We start from the raw sequence: 25,510 nt of genomic DNA on the forward strand, positions 1-25,510 counted from the left end.
ATCACAAGTTTGGGTATTGGCTATCTATTACTACTTACTAGTATATTCCATTCTTGTTTTATTAGACTTACTTTAAAATTATCATGCTTAATTTTTTAATTTGTATTTATTTGGATGGAACAAGATCAATTTTTTACTATTTTTTCGCCTAAGTGTGAAACTACTAGAAATAAAAGTATATTAAAAATTTTAAGTGTTAAATTTGTCAATCATAAATGATCTATATTAATATGATATTTTTCACTTTGAACAAAATCGGCGTGAATTATGTTTAGGTGTACTCTAAAAAAACTCATACTAATTTAAAAATTAATGACTTTTATGCTTATAATTCTTACTGGAGATACTCTTAATATCAAAAAAATTTAAATATTATAAAACGAAAAAGAGCAAAAATTTGAATAATTCGGCTTTGTGTTGAAGGTTAAGGGTAACTGTACTATTGTGTGTAAGCATGGTCACAAAGGTACAAGTTATTTGGGTTGTTTTTGGCCTCAAAACTTCACATTGTTACTCGTTGGCTTCACTTTCGTTAAAAGATGCAAAATGTTAGCAGGACAATTATATATACTCTATCCTATCCAACTTATTAGTCTCATATAGTTTTTTATACTTGCCGAGATAATATTTTAATTTTTAATATTTCTAATTGTTCTTAATTAAAAATTATAAAAAATTAATATTAATAATCATTGTATTGAAACGAATCAAACAAGATCCCACATGATTATATTTTAACTTAAAGATTAAAACTAAAATACAAATTAGGAGTAACAAGTAAATACTGACAAAAAATAAATGAAACTAATGTGTAGAATAAGAGAAAATATTATATATTATTATATTAGAAAAAAAAATGGCAAAATTATAAATTTATTGAAAATATGCATTAAAATTCTTTTCATCGACACATTTACATAAAACCAATGGTGACAATATATTTTTGTTGATTGCAAAAATGGCAATAATTAGCAATCCTTTTAAACTTTATAATAATATGTCTTGAAGTGCAAATTTCCATCATATAATAAGAGCAAGCAAATATGCCCGGAATCTACAAGAAAAATAAGCAAATTATTAACATATGATCTTAGATTACTCGTTAGCTTTATGACATGATGACATTATATACAAAATTCCCCCTAATGTCATTAAGTGGTCCCATGAAGCTAACATCTAAACAAGGTATGAAAGCCGTATGTATACAACCTTATCCTTAATGATGATAACAAAGAGATTATTTTCGATCTATATGAGATAATAATAAATATTTTATCCGCACAAAAGAGAAATATCACCGAATCGACATACTTCCTAGATATGAATAAAATTTGGAGACGACACGACCCGATAGCCAGAATTAACAGTTATGTCAGCAACAAATGCTCGAAAGGTCACTGTGATGAAAGGTGTTGAAACAATTCTGGAAGGTGGGCATTTGTGAGCTTAGTCCTTTTGCTAATTTCATGCTTCTTCTTCTTAGATTTCGGTTTTGTGGAAGTGCCTTGAATTTGTGCGGCAGCCCTTCTCTGGGCAGTGTTTGTAAGAGGCTTAACACCACTCTTCTGAAGTTCTTTCTCAACATCAAGAAAATCACGTGGCAACTCGATGCTTCGGAAGAGTTGTTTGAGATCATCATCCACCTTGATAGGGACCCGAGGGTCGTTTGGGTAAACTATATCCTCTTGGGAATCAATGTTTGAGAGCAACCAAACTTTTCTATCAGCCTTCAAAGTCTATGGAAAAAAATGTTTAAATTTCAGGTCAGTGCCAATAATCGAACAAAACTTCAAAATTTGATTTCAAAAACAGTACTAAGCTCAATAAGGGGGGAGGGAAGAGAATGTACGCAAGAAAAGGAAAACAAACGGAGCCAATAAGCTGGAATTTAAACTATCATGAACAGCTTCAATCTACTACAACATCTACCCATGTACACATCTTTATCCAGCAATCAATCACAACAAGTTGTTCAGAGCTGACATCTAAGTTTAGTATCAATCAATTACCTTTTTTCTCCATATCAACTTTACCATGGTTAAATCCATTTGTTCGTTATGAATTTTTATTCTGCACACCATATAACTTGCAGTTTACATAATCACCTATCTGTTCAGAGCTATCTAGTATTTCTTTTGAAACTCAATATATTTAAACACTGGTACCCTCTTTTGAGTGACATTTTTTCGGAAAATAACCCACAATTGATCCAACGATGAAAAATTAGAGAAAGGTTGATTAAATTATAAGTTTAATGGGCTATTCCTCCTATCACCAATTGTTTTAGGATGAAACTCACCTCTTGTGTGGGTCTTAAGATGTACAAACTCAATAACAAACTAATCATCATATCCCGACAGACGACAGTTTTCGATTAACTATAAACAAAACAAACTCGATCTTCTATCAAAACAAATTGTGTTAGAAAAAAATGACATTTTCACCCAATCAAAAAAAAACGAAAAATAACTCATATGTGATCACACATCGAAAAATTAGAGATGACTAACATCTAAGCTTAATAGGCTAAGCGTCCTACTACTAATTGGTTTTAGGATGAAACCTTATTGAGTTTGTGTGTAGTCAACTATCCTGTTGTGTGGGTCTTGTTTTGTACAAGCACAAAAACAAATTTATGAATTTTATGTGTTCCAGTCTCCATACTTTGCTCAATTTCAATACCCTTTCTCAAACGTAACCACCCTGTACAGAAATATCCAAGCATAAACCAACAACTCAGCCAAACAATAACATGGCCTAAAAACCAATGTTACCCATCATTAATTATATCAGCACCACTGATACTCAGTGGTCAGCGAATGACATGAGATTGCTCCCCAAAATCGTAGACACTACTACCATTATTGTCATACTGAGCGAAAATATCCTTAGCAGCAGTATTCAAGAAAAAATTGACATAAGGAGAGAAGGGGGCAATAAAAGTGAAAATGAAGCTACCTGCAAATCTTCCATCACATTTGGATAAGCATCCTTTAGATCAATTACCGGCATGCCTTCACGAAATTTCCGTATAGTACTAAGCAGTTGGTCCTTGTTCTTGGCTTGATGCTTTGCCTGTACAGACCATAAAATTAGAAATCAAAGGCATTTGCTTATCCAAAAATAGATGGTATTAATACAAGGAGCCCAAACAATCATTACAATAATACCTTGTAAGAAAAACATCTCCCATCATAATGCACTTTTGGGTTGTTCTTCAAACTGTCAAAAACAGTTTTGTTTCCATACACATCAACATAACATGCTTCATTGATTTGCTCAGGAGTTAACGCTTCCCTCCTCTGCAATCAACCCAAGTAAGTTATACAGAAAATGCTACCAAAATGCCCAATATAAATATAAATAGACAAGCAGACAGCCACACTAAAGTAGCTAACCTCAAGTAGCAGATCAATGACACGCTTCAATTGAGCTCCAGCAGGAGACTTCCTTATGTTGTTAATAAACTGAAGCCTTTCTGTATCATTTGAGAATTTGACAACGGGAGGAGGAGGCCGCGTGACTGTTGCAGTTGATTTCTGCACATTATAACTAGACTTCGAAGGAGCAGTGGCCTTGGCAGCAGCTTGTTTTTCAGAGGCAATGCTTGAAAGAGTAGACTGACACTTCTCATGCTGTCTTTGAAACTTTGCTAAAGATTCTTTCAATGACATCTACGGAAATCCAACGAATGCAATTGTCAACGAGAAATTCAAATGTATATCGTATACCAACACTGTCAAAACTATTAAAAGTAAAAAAATATATATTATTAGGAATATTTCCAACACTGTCAAAACTTATAAAAATATATGTATATTGTTGATCCATCTTTCCATTTCGATCCATATTTTCAAGGTGCAATTCTAACTTTTTTTTAAAACATTTATCCTCAACCACAGCATACCCCAACTTTTTCCACCTTTGGTTCCATCACTTTATCTTAGATTAACAATTTATGATGTTTTCATCTTCCACACTCATACTTTTCTTTCCTCCACACCTCCGTGGTTTTTTACATTATTTTTTGTATTTGGTTTCATAAGCTACACAAAGATAGATAAAAAGAAATCCATCAAGTACTTGCACACAAAAACTCCCTGTCTGTCTCCATTATTGATAGCCACATTGATTATGCAAATATGACACTAAACCAAGATGATAGGAGTACAATTAGCTTCAACATATTTTTTCCAGCAGAAATCCATTCAAAGTCCAAATTTATTCTGGTTATAGATTGGAATACCCTTAGTTAAGCACTCTAATTAGCATTAATGTATTCATAATCAATCCATATTGTTGGATATTGTTGGATTCAGGCTTTGGCATTGTTGTTGCATTCATAATCAGGCCCCAAATTATTTCAATCATACGCTTCTAGGAAATAAGACAAATATACGTGTACTATTTCCGAATAAAAGAATCACATTAACTCGAAAGAAGTTAGCTTACCCCATATGTACAATTCCATATTCCAATTCACTTCCTATTACTAATTTAAAATATTATAATCCTAGTTCTTCGAACATTAACGAATCAACATCAGTAGTGTTGTACTCTGTTTTCTAACAATTCAAAAATCAACCACTACTCTCGAATCAACCAAATATGTTATAGCTAATTGTACTCCTATCATCTTTGTGTGCAAGTACTTGATGAATTTCTTTTTATCCGTCCATCTTTATGTAGCTTATGAAGCCAAATATAAAAAGATGATGTAGAACAAAAGCAACAAAAAATAAGAACAAAAGAATGAAGATTAAATACCTAAACAACAATCAAATTAGGGTTATGCATAGAACAAAAAAAGACCTAAACTTAAATTTAATCGAATTAGGGTTATGCGTAGAACAACAATCGAATCAGGGTTATGCGAAGATGAAAGACCCAAACTTAATTTTAATGGAAAAAAAAAATAATTAAAAATCAATAGACTAACCTTGAAAAGTAGGACTAAAAATCAAAGGTGAAGATGACGAAATTGGAAAAGGAATGAGGAAAAAGGGAAATTGCGGCGCTAGATCAAAAGCAATGAAGATGGAGATGAAGATGAAAATCAAAGGACGTGAGATGAATTAGGGTTATGCGTGACTTTCTTTCTCTTGACGGAATAACCGAGGAAGGAATGAAGCCGGAAAGGAATGAAGGACTGACGCTAGATAGGCAAAAATCACCGGATCATGAATTAGGGTTTGCTCCGATTTGATTTGCAGTTTTAATTTGTGCGAATAATTTTCGTCCTTATAAACAGTACTACTCCTAAAGTTTGGTCTAAATGCGTATTAAACCGTAATTTATGTACTCCCTATGTTTTTTAAAGAGACAACTTTAAAATAAAAAGGTTATATTTTTTTTCTTTAATTTATATTAATTGGATTATTTAACTCGTATATTAATGGTTCCTCACAACAATTTGTATTTTTAAATAAGTTTCGACTTTCCATTTTGAGTGTTTCGTTTGTTCTTTCTATAAGGAATCTTTCTATTTGTATCATAAATTTTAGACAAAAATAACCTTGTCCATCCTTATTTTAATAATTTAAATATTGTTTATGATCCTCGCATGTATTTCACTAACTTTATTTTAACAATTTTATATTCTATTTGTTTTCCACATGTTTCCCACTCATTTTATAAAAAAATTTTATTAGCTGTAGTCCTTATTTTTTATATTTCTAATTCCAGCTTTCCTCAATTAAATTTATTATTCAATAAAATAATATCTTTACTATCTAAAAGATTCTATTTTTCTTAATTCTCGTAAACAATTTTTATGAAAATTTTATTAAGAAACAAAAAGGAGTTTTTAATATGATCTCCAGTTGAATAGTTTGTTCAGATTTTAAATTTATAGAGCAAACAAGACCGGAAACTCTAATATTACCCGGTCTCGTGAAAAATCAAGATAAAAACTCTAATGTTACCCGGTCTTGTGAAAAATTAAGATCGAAAACTATTATATTATCCAGTCTCGTGAAAAATCAAATATCGAAGATTGTTTAAAAATAGAATATGGAAAGGAGAATGATTGTTAAGTTTGTGTTTAGCTTACTTCTTTTCTATTTCCAGTTGATTTTTGCCCATTAAAAGTATATGATCTGCATATTCCTATTTTTACATAAATTAGACGTATTATCTATATGACTATATCTATTCCTGTTGATTTCATTATGTAATTTGTGTAAAGTTTTACATAGTTATGAATTATTATATTTTAAATGATAATCATAACTTGCTTAGATTCAATTAAAAGTGTAAATATTTCTATAAACAAATACAATATCGTTAAAAAAGCAAAAAAATCGTAGACTAGATCGCAACAGATCATTAATAGTTAATGAACGATCTAGTCTGATTGGTCTGGTGTGTTTAAATGGTATGGTCTAGTCTGAAAATTTTTAATACCAAAATAATCTGGTTAAATCTAATTTTAGTGTTAGACCGGTCCAAATCAGAACATTTGCGCTGCCTTGGAAAGTCATGCTGAATCGCCTTACTGTTGTGTTCAATTCTCGTATCTCTTGTCAAATCCTACTGTGTCAAGTCGTGTCATGAACTATATCTTGTGTTGTGTTCGATCACCTAAAATTGAGGTTCAACCATGGAAAATTTATCGTGTTGAGTCGCCCATGTGTCATATCTATCGTCGCTCATATCAAATTATGTTGTATTAAGTCATGTCTTAAATATTATCATATTGTGTGGTATCGTGTTGTAGACGGATAGGATTCATGTGCTTTAGTATAATGTACAATGGAAATAAAATCGTTTTAGCGCAATTAAAAAAATTGAGAAATTACCATTTTGTCTTTTTAAATTACAACCGATTAGCAATCTAAAAAAGAATAGAAGAGTAATAAAAAAAGAGTTGACTTTGGTAATAGAGTTGAATTCAACCCTGCAAAGAATAAAATATCCAAAATTTGAACATTTCAACACACCAAATAAAGTAGCGGAAAATTCATTGACAAATGACTAATACTTAACTCGTCAAAAGTCAAATTATTTAAATAGTGATTATTATATATCTTTATTTCTTTAATTTTTGGAAAAATAATTATGAAATGATTTATGCAAATTACATACACACTGACTTAGCTATTAACAGAAATTAAATCTGTTTATTATAGATGTAAAATATTCTTTCATCCAACCTTTACCTAAACTATTACGTCTCGTTTAGTTAGTGGTATTAAATGGAGGTAATGAGAATGATTATAGTGTAAAATTTCATAAAAAATTTCATATCATTCCCATGATAATAAAACTTTGATCACAAAAAAGTTTTTTTGTTTATAAATTTCCATTACCGCCTAATACCACATCTTCCAATGGTGATGCATTGAAGTGAATTTTATGAAAAAAATGAAATGATTGGAGTTGAACAAGCATAACCATTAAGGTAGTCAAGATATTTTTCAACTAAAATTACACTAATTTTTCATTTTTATTATGGCAATTAAGGTACCAAATGGGCCATTAGTGTTTTTTAAGGTTTATTTGAATATTTTATTTTACTTTTATGATTCATCAATAATTATCTCCTACATTTGATTTGCTAAAAAATTTATACATTTTTTTAGTTTCAAATGATAATGTACATAAATCATTTGCAATTCTTGTTATCAGAAAAGTCACAATTAATATTTGTTACCAAGGTCAATCGGAAATAACTATTTGATTAACATTGTTGCATAGATTCAACCCTCAAAATCGGAACATTAATTAAAGTCGGTTAATGACATTGTACAAATAAAATATTATTCTTATTTCGAAAAGAGGCGGACGTACCATACCCGATACCCTCAAGGAGAGAGTAATAAAGAGGGATACACACAATCAAGAAACCCCCAAGTTATACCTGAGTCCAGTAGGGGTCGAACCATAAACCTTCTACATGCTATCCATTAAGTCCATGTAACAATATTTATCTTTATTAATTTTTTATTTTATTTTATTTGTATGGTTCTGCATTTTCTTCACTTATAATTAAAAATCAATATAAAATATTTTCACTATCTTATTAATATAGTTATAAATCACAAAAAATTTATTTTTCTAATCTTTATGAATATTTCTTATGAAAACCATCATTCAGTACCAAGGGAGGAATATATATGTCTATCCCAATTATCCAAAGTTAATATAAATTTAATAACTACTTAAAAAGAAGTACAATGCACCTAAAACCAATTTACTATGCAAGTTGATAAAATATTCAGAAACAAATAGCTGAGCTGAGTCAGAGCTGGATGTTTCCAGTTGGTCATAGTTGAGTTGAGTAGTTTTGGTAAGCTTTCACTTGAAAAGGAAAGGAAAAGAAAGAAAAAGAAAGGGTGTAAATTCACAAATTTTTATTTTAAGATGGTCTTAAATTTGTTATATAGCATTAATTGTATTTATTTTCATGCATAAAACTCAATTTAAATTTTTTAAATATTTAACACTTCATTGAAAATATTAAAATGACAGTCTAAATATTAAAACACTAATATTTTTAAATGTGATTTTGTTTGACGGTAATACAGCCTGAAAAAAGGTAAAAGGAAATGATGAAGTTGGGCCAACTAAGCATGCACCAAATGGTAGGATCTAAAACACACTCACTTGTCCAACATTTGTGCTAGAAATTTCTACCGACTTCTTTATTAGTCTTCCTCTACGTATTTGAGTATGTTAACACATTCTTAATTATAGACTTTACATATGATCTACTCCAACTTTTTATTCTTCATCAATTTATTGGTATCAACTATCAATGACCAATACTCATGTGTTTAATAGAATTGCATAAAAAAAAAGAGGTGAATTTTGAAAAAGTAGTAATATATGCATAGAGAAAATGACTTGTATTGATGAAATTAAAAAAAAATTAAAATGTATAAATGAGATTAAAAAACTGGTGGCTTATTATCCAAAAATAAAATGCCAATTAAGTGGGACGGATCAAAATAAAAAATATTTTAAATTCAATGGGACAGAAGGAGTAACTTACCTTTTCGCTTCCAACTTCCATTGTATTTTAACTTATAGTAATTATTTTCCACGCAATATATTACAATCAATTATAAGTATTTAAAAATGGAAGTAATATATAAAATTGTAGGTTGCTAACCAGCTAGATTTTCTAATTCGTGAAAGTCATACATTAGTTCCATTATTACTTTCCACAAAGGTGTAGTGAATTAGTTCAAGATAAATACGAATCTAGAATTTATAGTTTGGTGGTTAGCAATTCACTTTTACATGTGTAAAGAGTTAGTTTAAATATTATTCTCTATGTTATATATATACATTATACTATATCAATAGGTTTTTAACCAAATGATTCAGACCTATAAGAAAAATGCCTAAAAGCTTGTACTATGATGTTGACCGAAAAAACAACATTAGGTTTATGTGAAACACCAAATCGCATCTATTTGATAACTTATAATGCATTTATTTAGAATGTTTGTGCGTGTTATCGAAAGTGTTTCTCTTTAAATCTAGTTTATTATCTATTTGAAGTTTGGACACTAGACAACTTATCTTAGTTTGCTATTATAAAATTAAAATTAGACCCTATTTTTTCAAACCTCAACAATTATTGATAAATATAAACATGAAAGACCTCTAGACAACCTTAAAGTATTATATTATAATGAATATGCATAAAAAATTTACAGTCTTTTTGTATGAAACCGTTTCATTATAAGACGAGTCTGTGCAAAAAGTTTATTATGTTAAAAGTTGTTATTATTAGACTATTTAATCTAAGTATGGGGCACGTCTCACGACGAGACTATCTCATACAAAAATTTGTGAAAAATTTAGAGTTAAAGCATTATTGTAGAATTTTTTTTAAAAAAAAATAATTTTGCTCATAAAAAAATTCTATTGTCAACTTAAAAGATTCAAGTGGAAGGTACGCAATCTAAAAACTCAAAATACCAAATAAATAACCGCGTTAGCGTGTGATCAACTACCATACGCAATCTAGAACAGGAATCAAATTTATTATCAACGGCTCCTCTTTCTTACACGTGTCTCCTTCTTTCACACATGTGGCTGCTTCTTAATTTTGTTTTTATTTTTATTTATTTTTTATTTTTATCATTTTTTTCTTCCTTATGAAACTCCATATATAAACTTCTCCTTCTCTTCAAGTCTCAGATTTTCTGCATCTTTTCCTATCATTGTAAAGATTCAGCGATTTCTTCTTAAACGTTAAAACTCAATTCAATTGTAAATTTTATTTTTTCATATATTTGCTTTGAATCAGAGAGAATTTTGATCTGAAAAAGAGAGTGAATTGTTGTATTGATATTGATTATTTGATATTCAGAGAGAATTTTGATCGAAAAAGAGAGTGAATAATTGTTTTTGATTGATTTATCGAAATAAAAGTTGTGATTCAGGGTTTTGTATATCGTGATTCAATTTTTGGTTTTAAGGGTTTGGATGGTGTAGAAAGAAGATGGGTACAGAAGCTGAAATTGTTTGTCCTGTTCCTAATTTGGACGCGGTTCTCTCTTGTTCTCAAGTTGTAAGTTCTTTTTCTTCTTCCCTTTTCGTAATCGTGATTTTGTGACTTTGGTAAATATCTTGAGATTTGAGTTTTGCTATTTTGTTATTTTTGTTTTTTGCGTAGATTTTAGTGTTTTTTCTTCTTGAATTTTGTTTATTTGATGCAGTTAATTGTCCAAGGTCTGGAAATTTTATGAAATTTTGTGAGGGAGTTGGTGATTCTGAAATCTGTAAGATTTTGCTTCTTTTGGTGTGCTTTGATCATAATTTTGGAGATTTTAGAGTTACGGGATGGATTTTTCAAGACGTACTTGTTGATCCCAAATTATAGGGTTATGAGAATGGGATGGAGGTTTTTGTTACTGGATCCTAATTTCTTTGGAAGTTAAGAAACAAGTTTTACACTTAAGATCAAGGTTCCTCCAAAAAAAGAGTTAAGATCTAGGTAGGTGATTATTTGCGCTAGATTGAAGGTTATAAGAGCATTTTGTTGGTCGAATTGCTGAATTGTTTTGTTTGAAGCTCGAAATTGGAGTATATAAGTAAACTGTACAAGGTAATTATGGAGTTTTCTTGTGAAACTAGGCTGAATTTGAGGAGTTAAGGACTTTAGTGATCTAGGTTAATTGCTCTGGAGAGTGGAATTCTGGAAACACAAGGAGTTTGAACTTTAGGGAATAAGTTAAAATTGCAAGATAAACGGTGCATATGGACTATGGAGTATGGTAGGGGATGATGAAGGTAAATGGATATTAAGAAATCAAGTTTAGTGAGACTAATGAACTTCAGAGCTAATCTATCAGGGGTATAAGCTATATCTAGAAAATTTGGATAGATCCTTTTGGGGATCTTTTTTGAAAATTGTTGTTTTGGAATTTGTTAAAGGGAGTGCGGGTATGGATTTTCTGTCACCTTCCTTCACCCACCCTCACCCAAACCAAACCCTGTTTTCGAGCGGGCGGGATAGTGGGTTGATGATGATGAAGCTTTTGATATGCTTAAGATTTTACTTGAATTTTCATGTTAAAATTTCATGTGGAATGTTTACTGTCTCAATATTTCCTGCACTAGAAACTTTTGTGATGATTTTCATCACCATGATTTGTGATTTGTGATTTGGGATTATTTCACTTTTAAATTTGCGATTGTTTGATGTTTTCGGTATACAGCTGAAGCTGTATCGGTATTGATTTCACGTGTCTGAGTTCTCTTACATTCTTGTAGACGATATCTAATTGTTATGCTCTTCTTTTTTTAGGATATAAAGACCCCTGATGCAGTCTCAAACAATTCTCTAGGTTCCACCTTGTTACAGTATGTCCCCTGCATTCGCTCAGGAAGCTTTGCCGACATTGGGACTCGCACGTTCATGGAAGATGAACATGTAAGGATTGATGATCTTTCATTGCATTTGGGGTCAATGTTTAAATGTCCTAAGCCAAGTGCTTTTTATGGGGTTTTTGATGGCCATGGTGGACCTGAAGCAGCAGCTTATATTAGGAATAATGTGACAAGATTCTTTTTTGAAGATGTTGATTTTCCTGAATCCTCGGAATTGGATGATATATTTCTTGAAGGAGTGGAGAATTGCCTTCGCCAAGCATTTCTTATGGCCGATCTAGCTCTTGCAGATGAATGCAGTATCAGTGCTTCCTCAGGAACAACTGCTCTTACAGCGTTGATATTGGGAAGGTAATTTGAATGCAAATTGCTATTTCTTTAGCCCCTTGATTTGATTAGTAATCTCTGCTCTTTCTTTCTTTTAGGCTCTTATTGGTTGCAAATGCTGGTGATTGTCGAGCTGTACTTTGTCGAAAAGGAGAAGCCATTGATATGTCTCAAGACCACAGGCCTACGTACCTGTCCGAGAAGAATAGAGTTGAAGAATTAGGTGCTTACGTAGATGATGGTTATCTGAATGGAGTATTATCAGTGACTAGGGCTCTGGGAGATTGGGACATGAAGCTTCCCAAGGGTTCAGCCTCCCCCTTGATTGCAGATCCTGAACTAAGACAGATTATCTTGACTGAAGATGACGAGTTCCTCATAATCGGGTGTGATGGTATTTGGGATGTAATGTCAAGCCAACAAGCAGTTAGCATTGTACGCCGTGGGTTAAGGCGACATGATGATCCAGAACAATGTGCGAAGGAGCTTGTCAGGGAGGCCTTGCGACTGGACACTGTCGACAATCTCACAGTCATTGTTGTCTGCTTTACCTCTTTCGACCACCAGAGAGAACAGTCGGGAGGGTCTAGACCTCGAAGATTCAGGTGCAGCCTCTCAGCAGAGGCATTGTCTACTTTGAGGAGTTTAATGGAAACGAATGATGGTCTTTGATTCTTTAGTCCAGACGGTGTATATGAATATGTTCGATTGCTGTTTTTAGGCTGCTTCAGTAGAATCGTTAGAAAAAGCGGCTCGCAGTTTTGCTAGGGTTTTGCGTTTAGGAGCATTAATTTAACTCAGTATCACAATTTCTGAGTCGGAATGGGTTGATTTGTAAATATAATTGAAGGCCGAGGATGGATGGAGGTGTGTCAAACAATGCCGCATTCTTGCACTATATAGATTTGTGTGCAGTTCAATTGTTTCGTTGAATTTGGTCTAGTCTAATCTGGTCTATTTTCACTAGATTTCAATTCTGCAGGCTGTATTAACCGTGTGATTAATCATTTACCGATTTCAATTCATTTGGTTTTTGCTCTATAAATTGCAGCAACATACCACATGATTGCTGACAACTATGTGAGCTACGATCATCTAAACTCGTGACTTCAGCATATATAGAAGTATTTTGTTTTGAAGACAATTATATAAGAAACAAGTATACTTTTCATAAATTCAATATCGAACAATTTGATGTATTACAAGTTACAAGCAAACTAGACATAGTTTTGCTTCCCACGTTCAAGAGTCGGGCCTTACAACCTCAACGCGAATCCAAACGAGATACAAAGGACATTGAACAGGTTTGACTTTACAGTTTTTAAGAAGGGATCAGATGGGTCATAATCACCCCTTTACAGAATACAAATGCCCGCCCAAATCATAGCACATCCCGTAGCTCTCGACGTTACAGAAACCCAGTGGATTATGATGCAAATATTTGCTGCCTGCATATATGTCAAATACATGAACACAAGCAGTACCATTTTGTAGTAAAGTTTTACACAAATCACAAACTTAAAGGCTTCCAATGAAAAGGATTATTTACACTAATCAATAATGTACTTCAGACTTCAGAGACTCGCACAAAGATCAGTTGGCAGACTTTGGTTGACGGCTTTTCACAAATTTTGTAAACCTTTCTAAACCTTGTAAAAGCAGACTCTCGAGAAAAGGTTGAAGGGCCTGCACGTATAAATAATCAGGAGACTCGCTTACCATACTCAAAAGGGAAGAACGTACTAATATAAAAATGAATACTACAGTTTTTGAGATGCTTACTGATGCTACAGGTGCTAGAAGTTGAGGAACTTCATATGAAACAGATAGCTGCGAAAGAAAGAAAAAAACGTGAAAAACGAACTAGTTAGATCAGAAAAACTTTGATATCCCTTTTCTATGAACACAAACAATCAAATCAATCGCAGATCAAACGGACAAATTGAAGAAGGGTGCTTACTTCTATGAGACACGATGAAGGACCTTTTGGATAAAATCGAACAGCACCACTGCATGGAAAAATTCAGTTTAACATTATTATGATGGGCCAAAATTTTATAGTTTATTGGTTTCAAATTATAATGGATTATATTTAGATGACTCATCAAATCATGTGCATTTTTTTATGTGAAGTTGCTGATAATGGGTATTTCAGTATTAGTTAGTTAATCGTTGTTATGCTCATGTCTTGGGATTAGAGGTGTTCATTCGGGTCATCGGGTTAATTTTGGGTCAGGTGTTTCGAGTCGGTTGAATGGGTTTTGTGTCAACATTGATTTTTACATTATTTAAAATTCTTTTGGAAGTCGGGCTAAATCGTACTCGGATTAGAGGTCCGGTAAATATCAGGTCATCAGGTTTGTTTTGAACACCTCTACTTGGGATAGTGCAAGCCTCTCTGATTCTTGTACTGCTTTGGATTACATGAATACATAACCATTTACATTCTTATTTTAATCATTCCGTTCATACAGTTCTTGCTATCTTGCTACTGTTTTTGGCTACAAACTAAATTTGGAGCAATAACTAATCCAATCTATTACACAAACATTAACAGTTTAACAACAAGTTTGTTATCACTCACAAGGGTAAGGTTGCGTACATCCGACCCACAAAACCCCGCTTAAGTAGGGGCCACTTAATGACATTGGAGTAATGGAATGTTGTTCCTGTGCGAGGAAAGAGGAGCACCACTGTAAACAAGCCTGCAACACTCGTATAATTTCTCATATAGGCAAGGCAGAACAACCATGACACTGACAGGTTTATCTTTCTAGTGCACTAGAAGCCCGCTAAGATTTTTCGTATAGAAAGGCTACAAGGCTTAGTTTCTCTAATTGCAAAGCAAAATGGAGGACTCTAAATAAATTCATATACATGAAACAGTGAAGAATGAAGTCTCACCTGTTTTGAAGACCTTCCACGGATCTCCAATGAATTTTTTGATTCCGAATGGGCTACAGTTATGCCAATAGTACAAATTGAATTATAATGAAGAGAAAGTTTTAAAGATGATAAAAGAGAATTGTTTTTCATTTTGAAAGCAGTAATATATAGATGAGACCTGAAGATTTCGAGCAAGCCAAGAGAACTCAATATCTCGACCAAACGCTTTGTATTTCAGCGTCCATCTTGATTGATCAGGCTTGTCTTCCAAAACCTGGAAAAAGTATTCAAAATATCAAGGTACATGTACATCAATAAATATGATGCAATGGGAAGAACAACGGCAGGCACACCAATTTATGATAACAACAAAATTCTTTATTTATCAATTTGAGTAATATATGTTGAAAACGCATGCATAGAGAACCTGAAGTCCTAAACTGGGATCAGAAACTTCATACCCAATGACCGCATCAATGTTCAGCTACCCCAATCGCAATGGTCACTACATTTTTGCACTATATTTCAAGTAAGCATGCCGTCTCACAAATAACAAACATATTGGATTGCTTTGCACACAATTGGAATTAATGTCCGTGATTTGCAGGCTGTTCAATGAGCATAAACATCAATAACCATGAAAAAACCTCCTTGAAAGTTCAAGACCCAATCATTGAAATAGTGCAAAGATGAGCAAGGAGGCTGAGGCCAAATGCTTGAAGAAGCAGTTGCTCGGGAGAGCAACACATCTGCCTGGGCTAGGAATTTGTGAAGTAGGTATACTGTTGAGGAGGTGAGCTGATCGAGTCAGCAGCATAGGTGCTCGGATGAGCAACCTTTCTGCTCATACCGACAGTTTTAGAGCGCCAGAAGCAGGATGCAGGAATGCAGGGGGTCTAAAAAGGGCGGCGGCAAAGGGTAGATGGTTATTAGCTTAGGTTTGTTTATCGACAAATTATGGGATGGGGAGCTCCTTTAATATTGTATCAGAAAGACAAAGCCGAAAATTGTGGAATCTTAATTTAAAACAAAAAGAATTATTTAAGAATTTCGATTTATAAATAATACATTGTTATATTTAATTACAAGAGGAGCTTTCTTTATCGGCATCACTATCGGGGCATATGTCCGCTCTTGCTACCCATATGCAAGGACTCTTTTCAAATGATATAATTCGGCTAGCCACATATTCAGGACAGAACTAAAACATGGAAATTGCCAATGGACACACACAAATGTTCGACTTGAGTCGGCATTCTGTTGTCTAGTATCAAAATACTTGCTTTGGTACGTACAAGTCTGTTAAAATAGACCAAAAAAATTTGCAGGACTAAGTCTGCACTAGATATATATGATCAAAGAAATGAGAAACTAAATCATGGATACGAATGTAATACCTTAACGGATGAAATGAAAGGCATCCATTTGGGCATGGCTTCACGATCAGAATAGCAGTCGTATGCTACAGAAACAGGCACATCAACTTCCATTTTGACCCTGCATTTGATTTCACTTATTCTGCTTGAAGTTGGACATAAAAGTAAACAAATATATACTCCTAAACTAGGACAATGTTGATAACTTGTTCCCATTCTACTGGGTAATTAAGATATATTAGAAGTATTTGCTACGGAATTCCAAAATGCCAACGAAAATATACTTCCTAGAAAATGCCCCGGAATTGTTTTATTGGACACGAAAGTTTACAGTTTTCATGGAAAGCTTCGCTTGCCTAGGGGATTAGGTTAAAAAATTCCTCTACTTTTTGTGAATTGGAAGTACCGTTTTCTATGATATTTGTCAAACAAATAAGAGCACACATGCATTGTCGAGGAAAATCAGCATCCCCATACATGTTTGGCTAGCAACCAAACCGTTAAAGAATCTATGTTTGGGTAATGATGGTGAGAAATCCAACTTATACTTTCTGTTGACTAATAAGCTGTGAAGCTGTGTCACATGATTTTCCAGTTAATTCACTTTTTGAATTCGTGATTCGCTCAAAACGACCATAAAATAGCCCGACCATAATTCGCTGTTTTTTAATTCGCGATTTGCAAGGACATTAGTGAATCATGAGACAATGTTGTGAAGTGTTTAGTCGCATATTATATTTGAGTTATTCAAAGAAAAAGAACCTATTTCTGATCAATATGAAAGCCTTTGTAGCTTAAAGTTAATTAACTATAAATCTATAACCAACCTTATTGGCAATAATCCCAACAATCAGAAAAGCTAAAATATAAGCGTTTGTTACTCCACTAACTGTACAATTGTACGAGCCTATTGAGGAACTTATTGGTCAGTGGTTAGAGCTACAAGATATGGGTAACTCTCAAACCATTGGGATAAGTACACCAAGTTGTAGAGCCCGTCATTTTTGAATTTGATGACACATAAGAGCGAGAAAATCCAAGAAACATTAAAGCGAAAAATACAAGTCCCAAACACTCTCAAAAACCTCTCTTAAAACCGCTCACAAACAGGTTCTTGACGAATCTATTTCTGATTACAAAGTGTTTGATTCTCATCCTTAGTTTCAAAACGTTCTAACCCAAGCTAGAGTTAGTATTTCTAGAGTTGTTTTGAGTTAGTCCAATTTAGTTCATGTTTGTATTGTGAGTAAAATATTTATGGGGAATAAAAGCCAAACTAAAAGAACATGACTATTAAACGAAAAATTGAGGACATAATTGCTGTCAAGAGTAAGAAAATGGTTGTGAAGTGATAGAGAAAAGGAATTAATCCCCTCATTTTAGGGTAACTATTACTATAATGGGCCCTAATGAGATATATGTCCCTCCTCCCAAGTAAGATCATAATCTCCTCTTTTCGTCATCCTCTTCATACTATTGCATCATCTTTCCTTCATCTCCTCTCTCGGATTCACCCCTACTTCCCTTTATTTTCATAGTTTGACTTTTATTTTCCCCTTAAATATTTACTCCCAATACAAGCATTCCCTTAGAACTAAATCCACATAGCTTTTTGGGTACTTTTGTGTTCAAATAAGCTAGGACATTGTTCCATGATCGAGTGTCTTTGTGTTGGTTTTATATTTTCCCTTTACACCTTTATTCCGCATGAATCTTCTTGTTCATCTCGGTACTTTGAAGATATATGATAAAATTTTAAAAAGATTAAAACCACAATTCACCCCTATTGTGACAATTTGTGTCATTCTAGTGTTAAGTTCATCAATCATCACAAACAATCAATTTTCAGATGATACATTTTCAATTGAAGTATATAGAAGTACAAGAAGTCAGCAACACCACTAATCCACCACCAATCAGGCAACCAAGCAATCAAGCATAATTGTATAACCAATCACAAGTATCAAATGTCTAATTGTAATCACTCACAGAATTACTTCATAATAATGAATTAATGATGCTAATCATATACATCAAACCAACAATTGGACAACAAATTAAGATGGAATTAATAGTAATTAACGAACTAAACAAGAGAATCGAGTCTGATCTAAGTTGAATCATGAACCGCTTTCCCTAGAGGAACTTGTGCTCAATTCTCATCGCCCTCCTCCCTAACCCTACCCTCCCTCAGCCTACACTGCAATCAAAAAACCTAATTGGAGAAGAAAAACAAATATTTACCGCGATATAGCTCAATTACACTACCCACTAACACAAACAATCAAAAGTTCAAAAAATCATAAACCCATACTCCAAATCCTCAGAATTCTATCATACAAAAGATATGCAATAGAAAAGATATAGAAAGATGACTAACGTGCAAGTTTGGGATTCCATGACAGGCCGGAAAACCCTTTTGGATGATGAAGAAGTATAGATTGAATGGCGCAAAAAATACCCATTAGGAACTTTGAATAAAAATTTAGAAAATGAATTGGAGCTCAAAGATCTGGTGTGAAATTTGTTGAAAACACAATCAAATTTAGATTTTGATGCTGCCCTGATGATCAATTGGGTGTTGGTAGTGAGAGTAAATTGGGGGGTTGAAACTGGGTTTGAGCTTGAAGGTGTAACAATGGCAGTTGAAAACATAATTTTGTACTATTTTGTAGTAGTTTTTTTTTTGGGTTGAAGAAGAATGAAATGTCCCACTTGGCACTTGCTGGAAGATGATTTGTTTTGCACAACCAAGAATGAGAGGTGATCATTTCTTGAACTATTTACTTCTATTGCAATGGGTCAAATATATTAATAAAAATAAATTTTTTTAGATAATGGAGATATTATTTCACAAAATCTTATGAAAAGAGACCGCCTTTAGATGAGCCGGCCCAAAAAAATAAATCAGAATTATAATTTATTAATTTTGTAAATTGAAATCTGTACGACTGTTTCATTGTTACCTAAGCCAATTAATGTGGTAAGTTGCTCAGACTAACATATGCATTCTGGGTTTATGGGGTTTTTTGGAGAGTTTGTGTTCCCCATTTTTTATCAAAAGAGAAAAAAATGGAGTTGGAGAAATTGCAGAAAGTATGAAATTTTTGGTTTAAAAAAGGTATGAAGACTGAAGGGCATGAACTGGGTGAGTTTTGGTGGATTTAAAAGTGTAAAAAAGTGTTATGGGGTTTTGAAAGAGTTGGCAGAAGAAGCTGACATAGAGGAATGATGATGATGAATAAATTTTAGGCTCTGTTATGAAGCTCATGAAAAAAGGAGTGTTGATGATGATGATTCAAAGCCTAAACGCAAGAAGACAAAATTATGCTACGTGAAAATGGAAACAGAAGAAGGATCGTCAATATATTAGATGTTCATAATACCTTTGATTTGTTTTGGTGGTTTTGTTTTCATGTAAATTTGCATTAGGTCCGATGTAAATTGGCATTTATTCTTATATAAGTTGGGATTATGTTTATTGTAAATCGATATTAGATATGATATAAGTGGATATTAGGTTTATTATAAGTTGACAATAGGTCTGATTTAAATTGAAATTTATTCTTATATAAATTGAGATTATATTTATTCTAAGTTGAAATTAAATCCGATATAAGTGGAATTTTCTTGTTTTAAATTTGCATTAAGTCTAATGTTATTTGGCATTAAGTAAAATTAAATTGGCATTTAATCTGAGTTAAGTTGGGATTATATTTATTGTAAGTTGACATTATATAAATTTTAAGTTGGCATTCTGTATATTGATTACTTGAATGAAAAGAGTAACTGAGTTACCAACAAGTTTGTTATAGGATATAACAACTAATAAAACTCGTGCTAAACTAAAGAAGCCGATTGCTGATCATAGGCTAACAACAAGCTGTTATGTAGAGCTGCTCATATCTGCACACCTGCTGCATTGCACATCTTCATAGCTCCACACTGCTGCACAAAGCTACTGATAAGACCATACATTCTAACATATTATAAGCCTGTTCTTTGTACAGTGTGAATATATATGTTTTTCATGTTAGTTTTAATTTAGCACACAAGCAAAGACAAGTATCAAATCACACGTGAGAGGATGTCATGACAAACTGTATTCTTCTTGTTTAAAGCTTTGATGGCTTTTGGCATTTAAACTTGTCGTCAAGAGTGTACATGTAGCTTTAAATTTCTTTTACATTTATCTGTTGAGGATTTGAGGATTTTATCTTACTTGTCAATTAGTTCTTATGCAAAAAAACCTTAATGAACCAGGTATTTATTTGTGAGCAAAAGCTCTATACTAGGGCACAGTTGAAGCAACATATGAGAAGAGGTGATTCAGTGGTGGATGGAACAGAAAGTGAAAGAGGAGGTTTTTCTGGGCATCCGATGTGTAAATTTTGCAGATCCTCGTTTTACGATGAAGATGAATATTATTCTCACATGTCAACTGAACACTTTACCTGCCATATTTGTCAAAGGTGAGGTACATTCTGTTCATATAGATGATCATTATATTGTGAGGTGGCTGACCGAGGAAAGGACTTTTTGACATATAATTCATTTTTCTAGGCAAAATCCAGGGGACTATGAAGATTTTATGGATTATGATGACCTGGAGACAAGTAATTTTCCTCATTTGATTTGAATCTTTGAGCAGTTTATGTAAGAGCCCTTAATTATTCTTTCTTGTATGCAACAGACTCATTTTCGTCTTTGGCACTTCTTATGTGAAGATGAAGCTTGTCTTGTAGAAAGATTCATTGTATTCGAAACAGATACAGAATTGAAGGTGATCTTTCTAGCATGCATGCCAGGTGAAATGGCTTAAATTCATAATTATTTGCTCTGCACGTTCACCAGGTAATTTGAACATTCTCACACAAGACTTTTTTATTGTGCTGTATTAATTTATTTCTTGTGTCCAACTGTTATCTTTTCTTGAATGTAGATACCAACTAGATCTAGATATTGAATCATTAATGAGTCAGGGAGACCTCATCGTGGACGGAGACGATCGTGAGATTAGAGTGGTAATTGAAATCAGTCGAGCCAGAGTTAATGCGAGATATCCAATAGCTGGTTCGACAGAAGCATTCAGTGCTGAACCTTTGGATCATGGTTGTGCAGACTCAATCAACGTTGATTCTTTTGTACACGCATTTGGCTTTTTAAGTGCTGCTCAATCTGAGCTGTATTTTATCCAATAGTTGGCGATTTGTAATCAAAAGACGAACTTTTGGAAAATTAAAAAACAAGATTCTTTTAATTAATTTCAAAAAAGAAGCGTTTTTTTATCTAGATTTATGAAAATAAATCACCCATTATTACTAATAATAGACCTTTTAGAACCAGTTTAATAATTGACCATTGTTGCGGACGTTTTAAATGTTTTTTTTAAAAAGTATTAACAAAATTAAGTATATTGGCAGCTGTTAGTAACAACGAGCATTTTTTTTTTCTTTCAACAATAGCGTCATTATCATCTTTATTGCCTGCATCATTTCCTTTGTTCATCTTCGTGTATGTCTGCCATCTTCACCGGTGATCATCTTTATCACCATCATTTGCTGAATGCTAATGACGCCATATCTTCATTCATCATGGTCTATGTCTAACAACGAACGATTTCTGAGCTGATTTTTAGTGGCCCGTTATTAGTAATAACATGTAATTCTTATCATAGCTTCTTATTTTAGAATCATGTTTAAGGGACACTTTTTTTAAAAAAATTTATTTATTCGAAATTTTTTTTACGAAGTAAGACATGTTTTGTAATCTCATCTCATGTAAAGGTTGAATGTTGAAATGATAGCGTTTAAACTAGAGAGTTCATTTCTTATTTTGACGTTTAGTGCGTAATTTATAATTTAATTATTTGCGTCGAAAGTAAAATTGTATGAATATACTGCTATAATTACTTACTTCAACTCAAAGTATTATTACTTGCCATTTTAGATCATAATTTGGAATATCAAGTATCAATCTAATGAATGTGCAATTTCATTGATAAATTGTATGTTTGAAGCCAAGACTCACATTTTTAACTAAAGGAAATAGTAGGTTTTCAGGACGTTGTGCGGTGTATTTGAACTACTATGTCCTAACAGCTAGTCAGCTAATCTCTTGAGAGACCATCTCTTTGAGAGACGTATCTCAAGCCCTTTCCGTTAAAAATTAATGCCTACTTACGCTACCTTAAGATCATACCCTCGGCGATTAAAGCGTCATATAGACATTTTGCCCATCCGTGAGATGCTGCCTCGTTCTTCCAAACGAAGCCTATGCAGGTCTTCTCAGCCTCCGCTATGCTACTCAGTATCACTTCGGTTATTGACTCACAAGTCACAAGACATCCGTGCAAATCTCAAGCATGTGCTTTCAACTATTTTACGGCTACTTAAACGCTGGTCTTATGGCTGTCCAAACAACCGATGAACGCTAAGCTTTGCACGAGAAACAGCCTTTCCAAATTCTAACTTTTGTTTTGGTTTTTGATTGTCAAATAAAAATAATTAAAACAAACAGAACTTATTTTCTCATAATAGCGGCTATGCACACAACAGTTTGATTAAATCGGCTACATGTTTGAGAATTTACAACATTAGATAGCAAATTTAACGAGCTTACAAACCGAACGATAATTACTTTTCAAATCACATAATTGAGAGTCCCTGGCAGTCACACCACAGCGGCAACACCGCCAAAGGTCTTCTCACTGCTGTAACACATGTACAGAAACCCATCTTCATCCTTGTATGTTCCATAGACAGAGTCCAACAAACAGGCTACACGAAAGAAAAACATTTAAGAACACGGCCTGCAACGGACCTTTCAAAGGGAGATTGTCATAAAAAAAACATAAAGTAAAATTGCGCAGCCAGAACTTACAGGTTTGAGGCAATGTATCGCTGACAAAGATAAAAAGAGCTTTGCCAGGGTCAAGCCGAAGTCTGCCACTTAATATGTGAATGAAATGCCCGACAGACATATCTCTGGGGACCAAAAATCTGAAATACATAATACACGTACTGTAAATAATGCAAAACTTAAATGAACGTTTTACACCTACGCAGATACAACTACAAAAAAAGGGCACATATGTTTGTTTGAATCCTCAAAGAACATGAAATGATCCAAATAGGAAAAGGGTTACATGGGAACTAGCAACCAAGTATGAAAAGAAGTCAGCATTGAGCAAAGTAGCACAATGTGAAGATGAAATTGAACAAAAATTTTAATTGTATTTTCTCACGGTAAAAAAAGACAATTGCACAAGAAATTGAAATGAAAGACAACATATACAAGACTACAATTATAAAGAGTTTTTACGAGTATTCATTGCAGGAGAGCTCACAAGTCACAGTAAATTTTGATGCAATAACTTGCTAAAGAGTTTTTACGAGTATTTATGTGTTTCCTCGTATCAGTCATCCCAATGCTACTTTCTCCATGTCGTAGCCCAATCCCCTACAGAGCCGGTATAAAAATGGTGACTAATGGTAACAAACTTAATCCTCAGTTGCAAAAAAAAATCCCTTGCCAATCCCAGCACAATGAAACCGTGCAAAAATATAAAGACTCACACATTTTCTAGTGAAGGTCAATCATGGAGCAATTGTGTTAATCAAGGAAACCAACCTTCGAGTAGTAAAGATCAGAGTTATCATAAAAGTATTGACCTTCCCTCTAAGTTAATAGACTGGAGATCTGTACTTATTGTTGATTTGTACCCAATTTTTATACTTTTAACTAGATTTAATATTCTAGCTGAGTATTACCCAGTCTTTTAGCTGTATTTCTTTAGCCAAACTTGAACATATCCATGTTTCCAAATTCCAGCTTCAATAAAATCACATTTTTTCTTTCACATCTTAGTTTCCATCTACTATAACCACTCTTTACCACCTAGAAGAAACAGGTGTAAAAAGCAACTGAAATAGCTCAAGGATAATCAATGCACAACTAACTACAAACCTCACAGTCACACATTCAAATTCCCTTGCACATTCCATATACTCTTTGCAAAAGTAACCAATTTTATATTAAGTATTGAAAAATTAAAGGTCTCCTTAATCTTTATAACAGACATAATTCTTGTATTTACAGAAACAAATTCATCACCATTTATGCAAGTTATGAGCTTTTAACAAAAGGGCAATTAGGGGAAAGAAAAACAGGAAAAAAAAAGGAAAGAAAACTGACTTTTTCTTCTCCAATTCAGGAAGATCAGTTCTTGAATATTTCTCCGCAATTACCTTCAAAATAAAGTAGCACAGAAAAAAATCAAAAATCAAATACAAAACAAATCCCAGAAATGTGCAAATTAAAGTGTTAAACATGCAAAAATTGACCCGGAATCATATATGCAAAAATTAAAGTTCCTAAAACAGTTGATCGAACATAAATAACAATGAAATCTGATAATGAAAAGGGTTAATTAGCACTTAGCAGCGAATTGACTCACGGGAACTCGATCGGGATACTTGGCAAGCATATCATTGGCTTCATTAAATCTTTGCTCTGCAAAATCAACACAAATTCTGAAAGTGTATCGATTGATGATTAACAGTGATTATATGAGAACATAATTAGTTGAAGAATGATTAACAACATACCAAAAGTGTATTCATCTTTGAAAGCCTTGGTCTTCCCCATTACTCCTTCCTATCTCTCTCTATTTCTCGTGAAGTTCTTTGAGTGTACATACAGCGACGTATTCTCGTCAAATTGCTCTATTTTTTTTAGTTAAATCAAATTGCTGTATTTATAACAAAAGGATCTTGCTAACAACTCATAAATCAAATTTAAATTTAATACTAAAATAATTATTTTAAAATTAAAATTTGTTTTAATAAAAAATAAAATTTATTAGATGATGGATAGAAATATATTATTTTATTAAATAATAAATTTAATAGATAAAAAGTAGGAACCATAAACATTTAAAAATTGCTAATATAAAATAAGTGAAAAAAATATGACGACTACAATTATTAAAAAATATTGAAATAAAATTAGTGGAAAACATATGCAAATCATAATTAATATTAAAATGTTAAAAATAAATTAATAGAAAA

The 25,510-nt window shown here is 32.9% G+C and overlaps 5 protein-coding genes across 6 annotated transcripts; 2 read left to right on the forward strand and 3 right to left on the reverse strand.

The window, feature by feature from the left end:
* Positions 1-954: 954 nt before the first annotated feature.
* On the reverse strand, positions 955-5,250 carry LOC130800303 (uncharacterized). The gene is made up of 5 exons (XM_057663764.1): positions 4,940-5,250; positions 3,399-3,674; positions 3,171-3,302; positions 2,959-3,075; positions 955-1,736 (listed from the first exon to the last, which is right to left on the reverse strand). The coding sequence occupies exons 2-5, from the start codon at positions 3,672-3,674 to the stop codon at positions 1,395-1,397; spliced, it is 867 nt and encodes a 288-aa protein (XP_057519747.1). The 5' UTR covers positions 4,940-5,250; the 3' UTR covers positions 955-1,394.
* A 4,896-nt stretch (positions 5,251-10,146) lies between these two features.
* Positions 10,147-13,352, forward strand: LOC130800304 (probable protein phosphatase 2C 47). Its single transcript, XM_057663766.1, has 3 exons — positions 10,147-10,528; positions 11,768-12,201; positions 12,276-13,352. Exons 1-3 carry the CDS (start codon positions 10,460-10,462, stop codon positions 12,847-12,849), a joined length of 1,077 nt encoding a protein of 358 aa, XP_057519749.1. The 5' UTR covers positions 10,147-10,459; the 3' UTR covers positions 12,850-13,352.
* On the reverse strand, positions 13,322-19,648 carry LOC130800305 (uncharacterized). Of its 2 annotated transcripts, none has more exons than XM_057663767.1 (8): positions 18,820-19,621; positions 16,461-16,560; positions 15,242-15,337; positions 15,082-15,134; positions 14,138-14,186; positions 13,960-14,007; positions 13,727-13,863; positions 13,322-13,625 (listed from the first exon to the last, which is right to left on the reverse strand). In XM_057663767.1, the coding sequence occupies exons 1-7, from the start codon at positions 19,092-19,094 to the stop codon at positions 13,771-13,773; spliced, it is 714 nt and encodes a 237-aa protein (XP_057519750.1). In that variant the 5' UTR covers positions 19,095-19,621; the 3' UTR covers positions 13,322-13,625; positions 13,727-13,770. The 2 variants fall into 2 exon arrangements, 1 of the variants encoding a protein (XP_057519750.1); XR_009039396.1 differs by lacking the exon at positions 13,322-13,625 and adding an exon at positions 14,762-14,882 and having other exon boundaries at positions 13,820-13,863; positions 18,820-19,648.
* A 1,008-nt stretch (positions 19,649-20,656) lies between these two features.
* LOC130800306 (E3 ubiquitin-protein ligase HEL2-like) lies at positions 20,657-21,564 on the forward strand. The gene is made up of 4 exons (XM_057663768.1): positions 20,657-20,911; positions 21,003-21,055; positions 21,133-21,293; positions 21,382-21,564. The coding sequence occupies exons 1-3, from the start codon at positions 20,694-20,696 to the stop codon at positions 21,162-21,164; spliced, it is 303 nt and encodes a 100-aa protein (XP_057519751.1). The 5' UTR covers positions 20,657-20,693; the 3' UTR covers positions 21,165-21,293; positions 21,382-21,564.
* Positions 21,565-22,945: 1,381 nt separating this feature from the next.
* On the reverse strand, positions 22,946-25,183 carry LOC130800307 (autophagy-related protein 8i-like). The gene is made up of 5 exons (XM_057663769.1): positions 25,049-25,183; positions 24,898-24,953; positions 24,636-24,688; positions 23,322-23,440; positions 22,946-23,218 (listed from the first exon to the last, which is right to left on the reverse strand). The coding sequence occupies exons 1-5, from the start codon at positions 25,086-25,088 to the stop codon at positions 23,112-23,114; spliced, it is 375 nt and encodes a 124-aa protein (XP_057519752.1). The 5' UTR covers positions 25,089-25,183; the 3' UTR covers positions 22,946-23,111.
* Between the last annotated feature and the right edge of the window lie 327 nt (positions 25,184-25,510).

The sequence above is a fragment of the Amaranthus tricolor genome, chromosome 14, assembly GCF_026212465.1.
Source record: "Amaranthus tricolor cultivar Red isolate AtriRed21 chromosome 14, ASM2621246v1, whole genome shotgun sequence".
Lineage (NCBI taxonomy): Eukaryota > Viridiplantae > Streptophyta > Magnoliopsida > Caryophyllales > Amaranthaceae > Amaranthus > Amaranthus tricolor.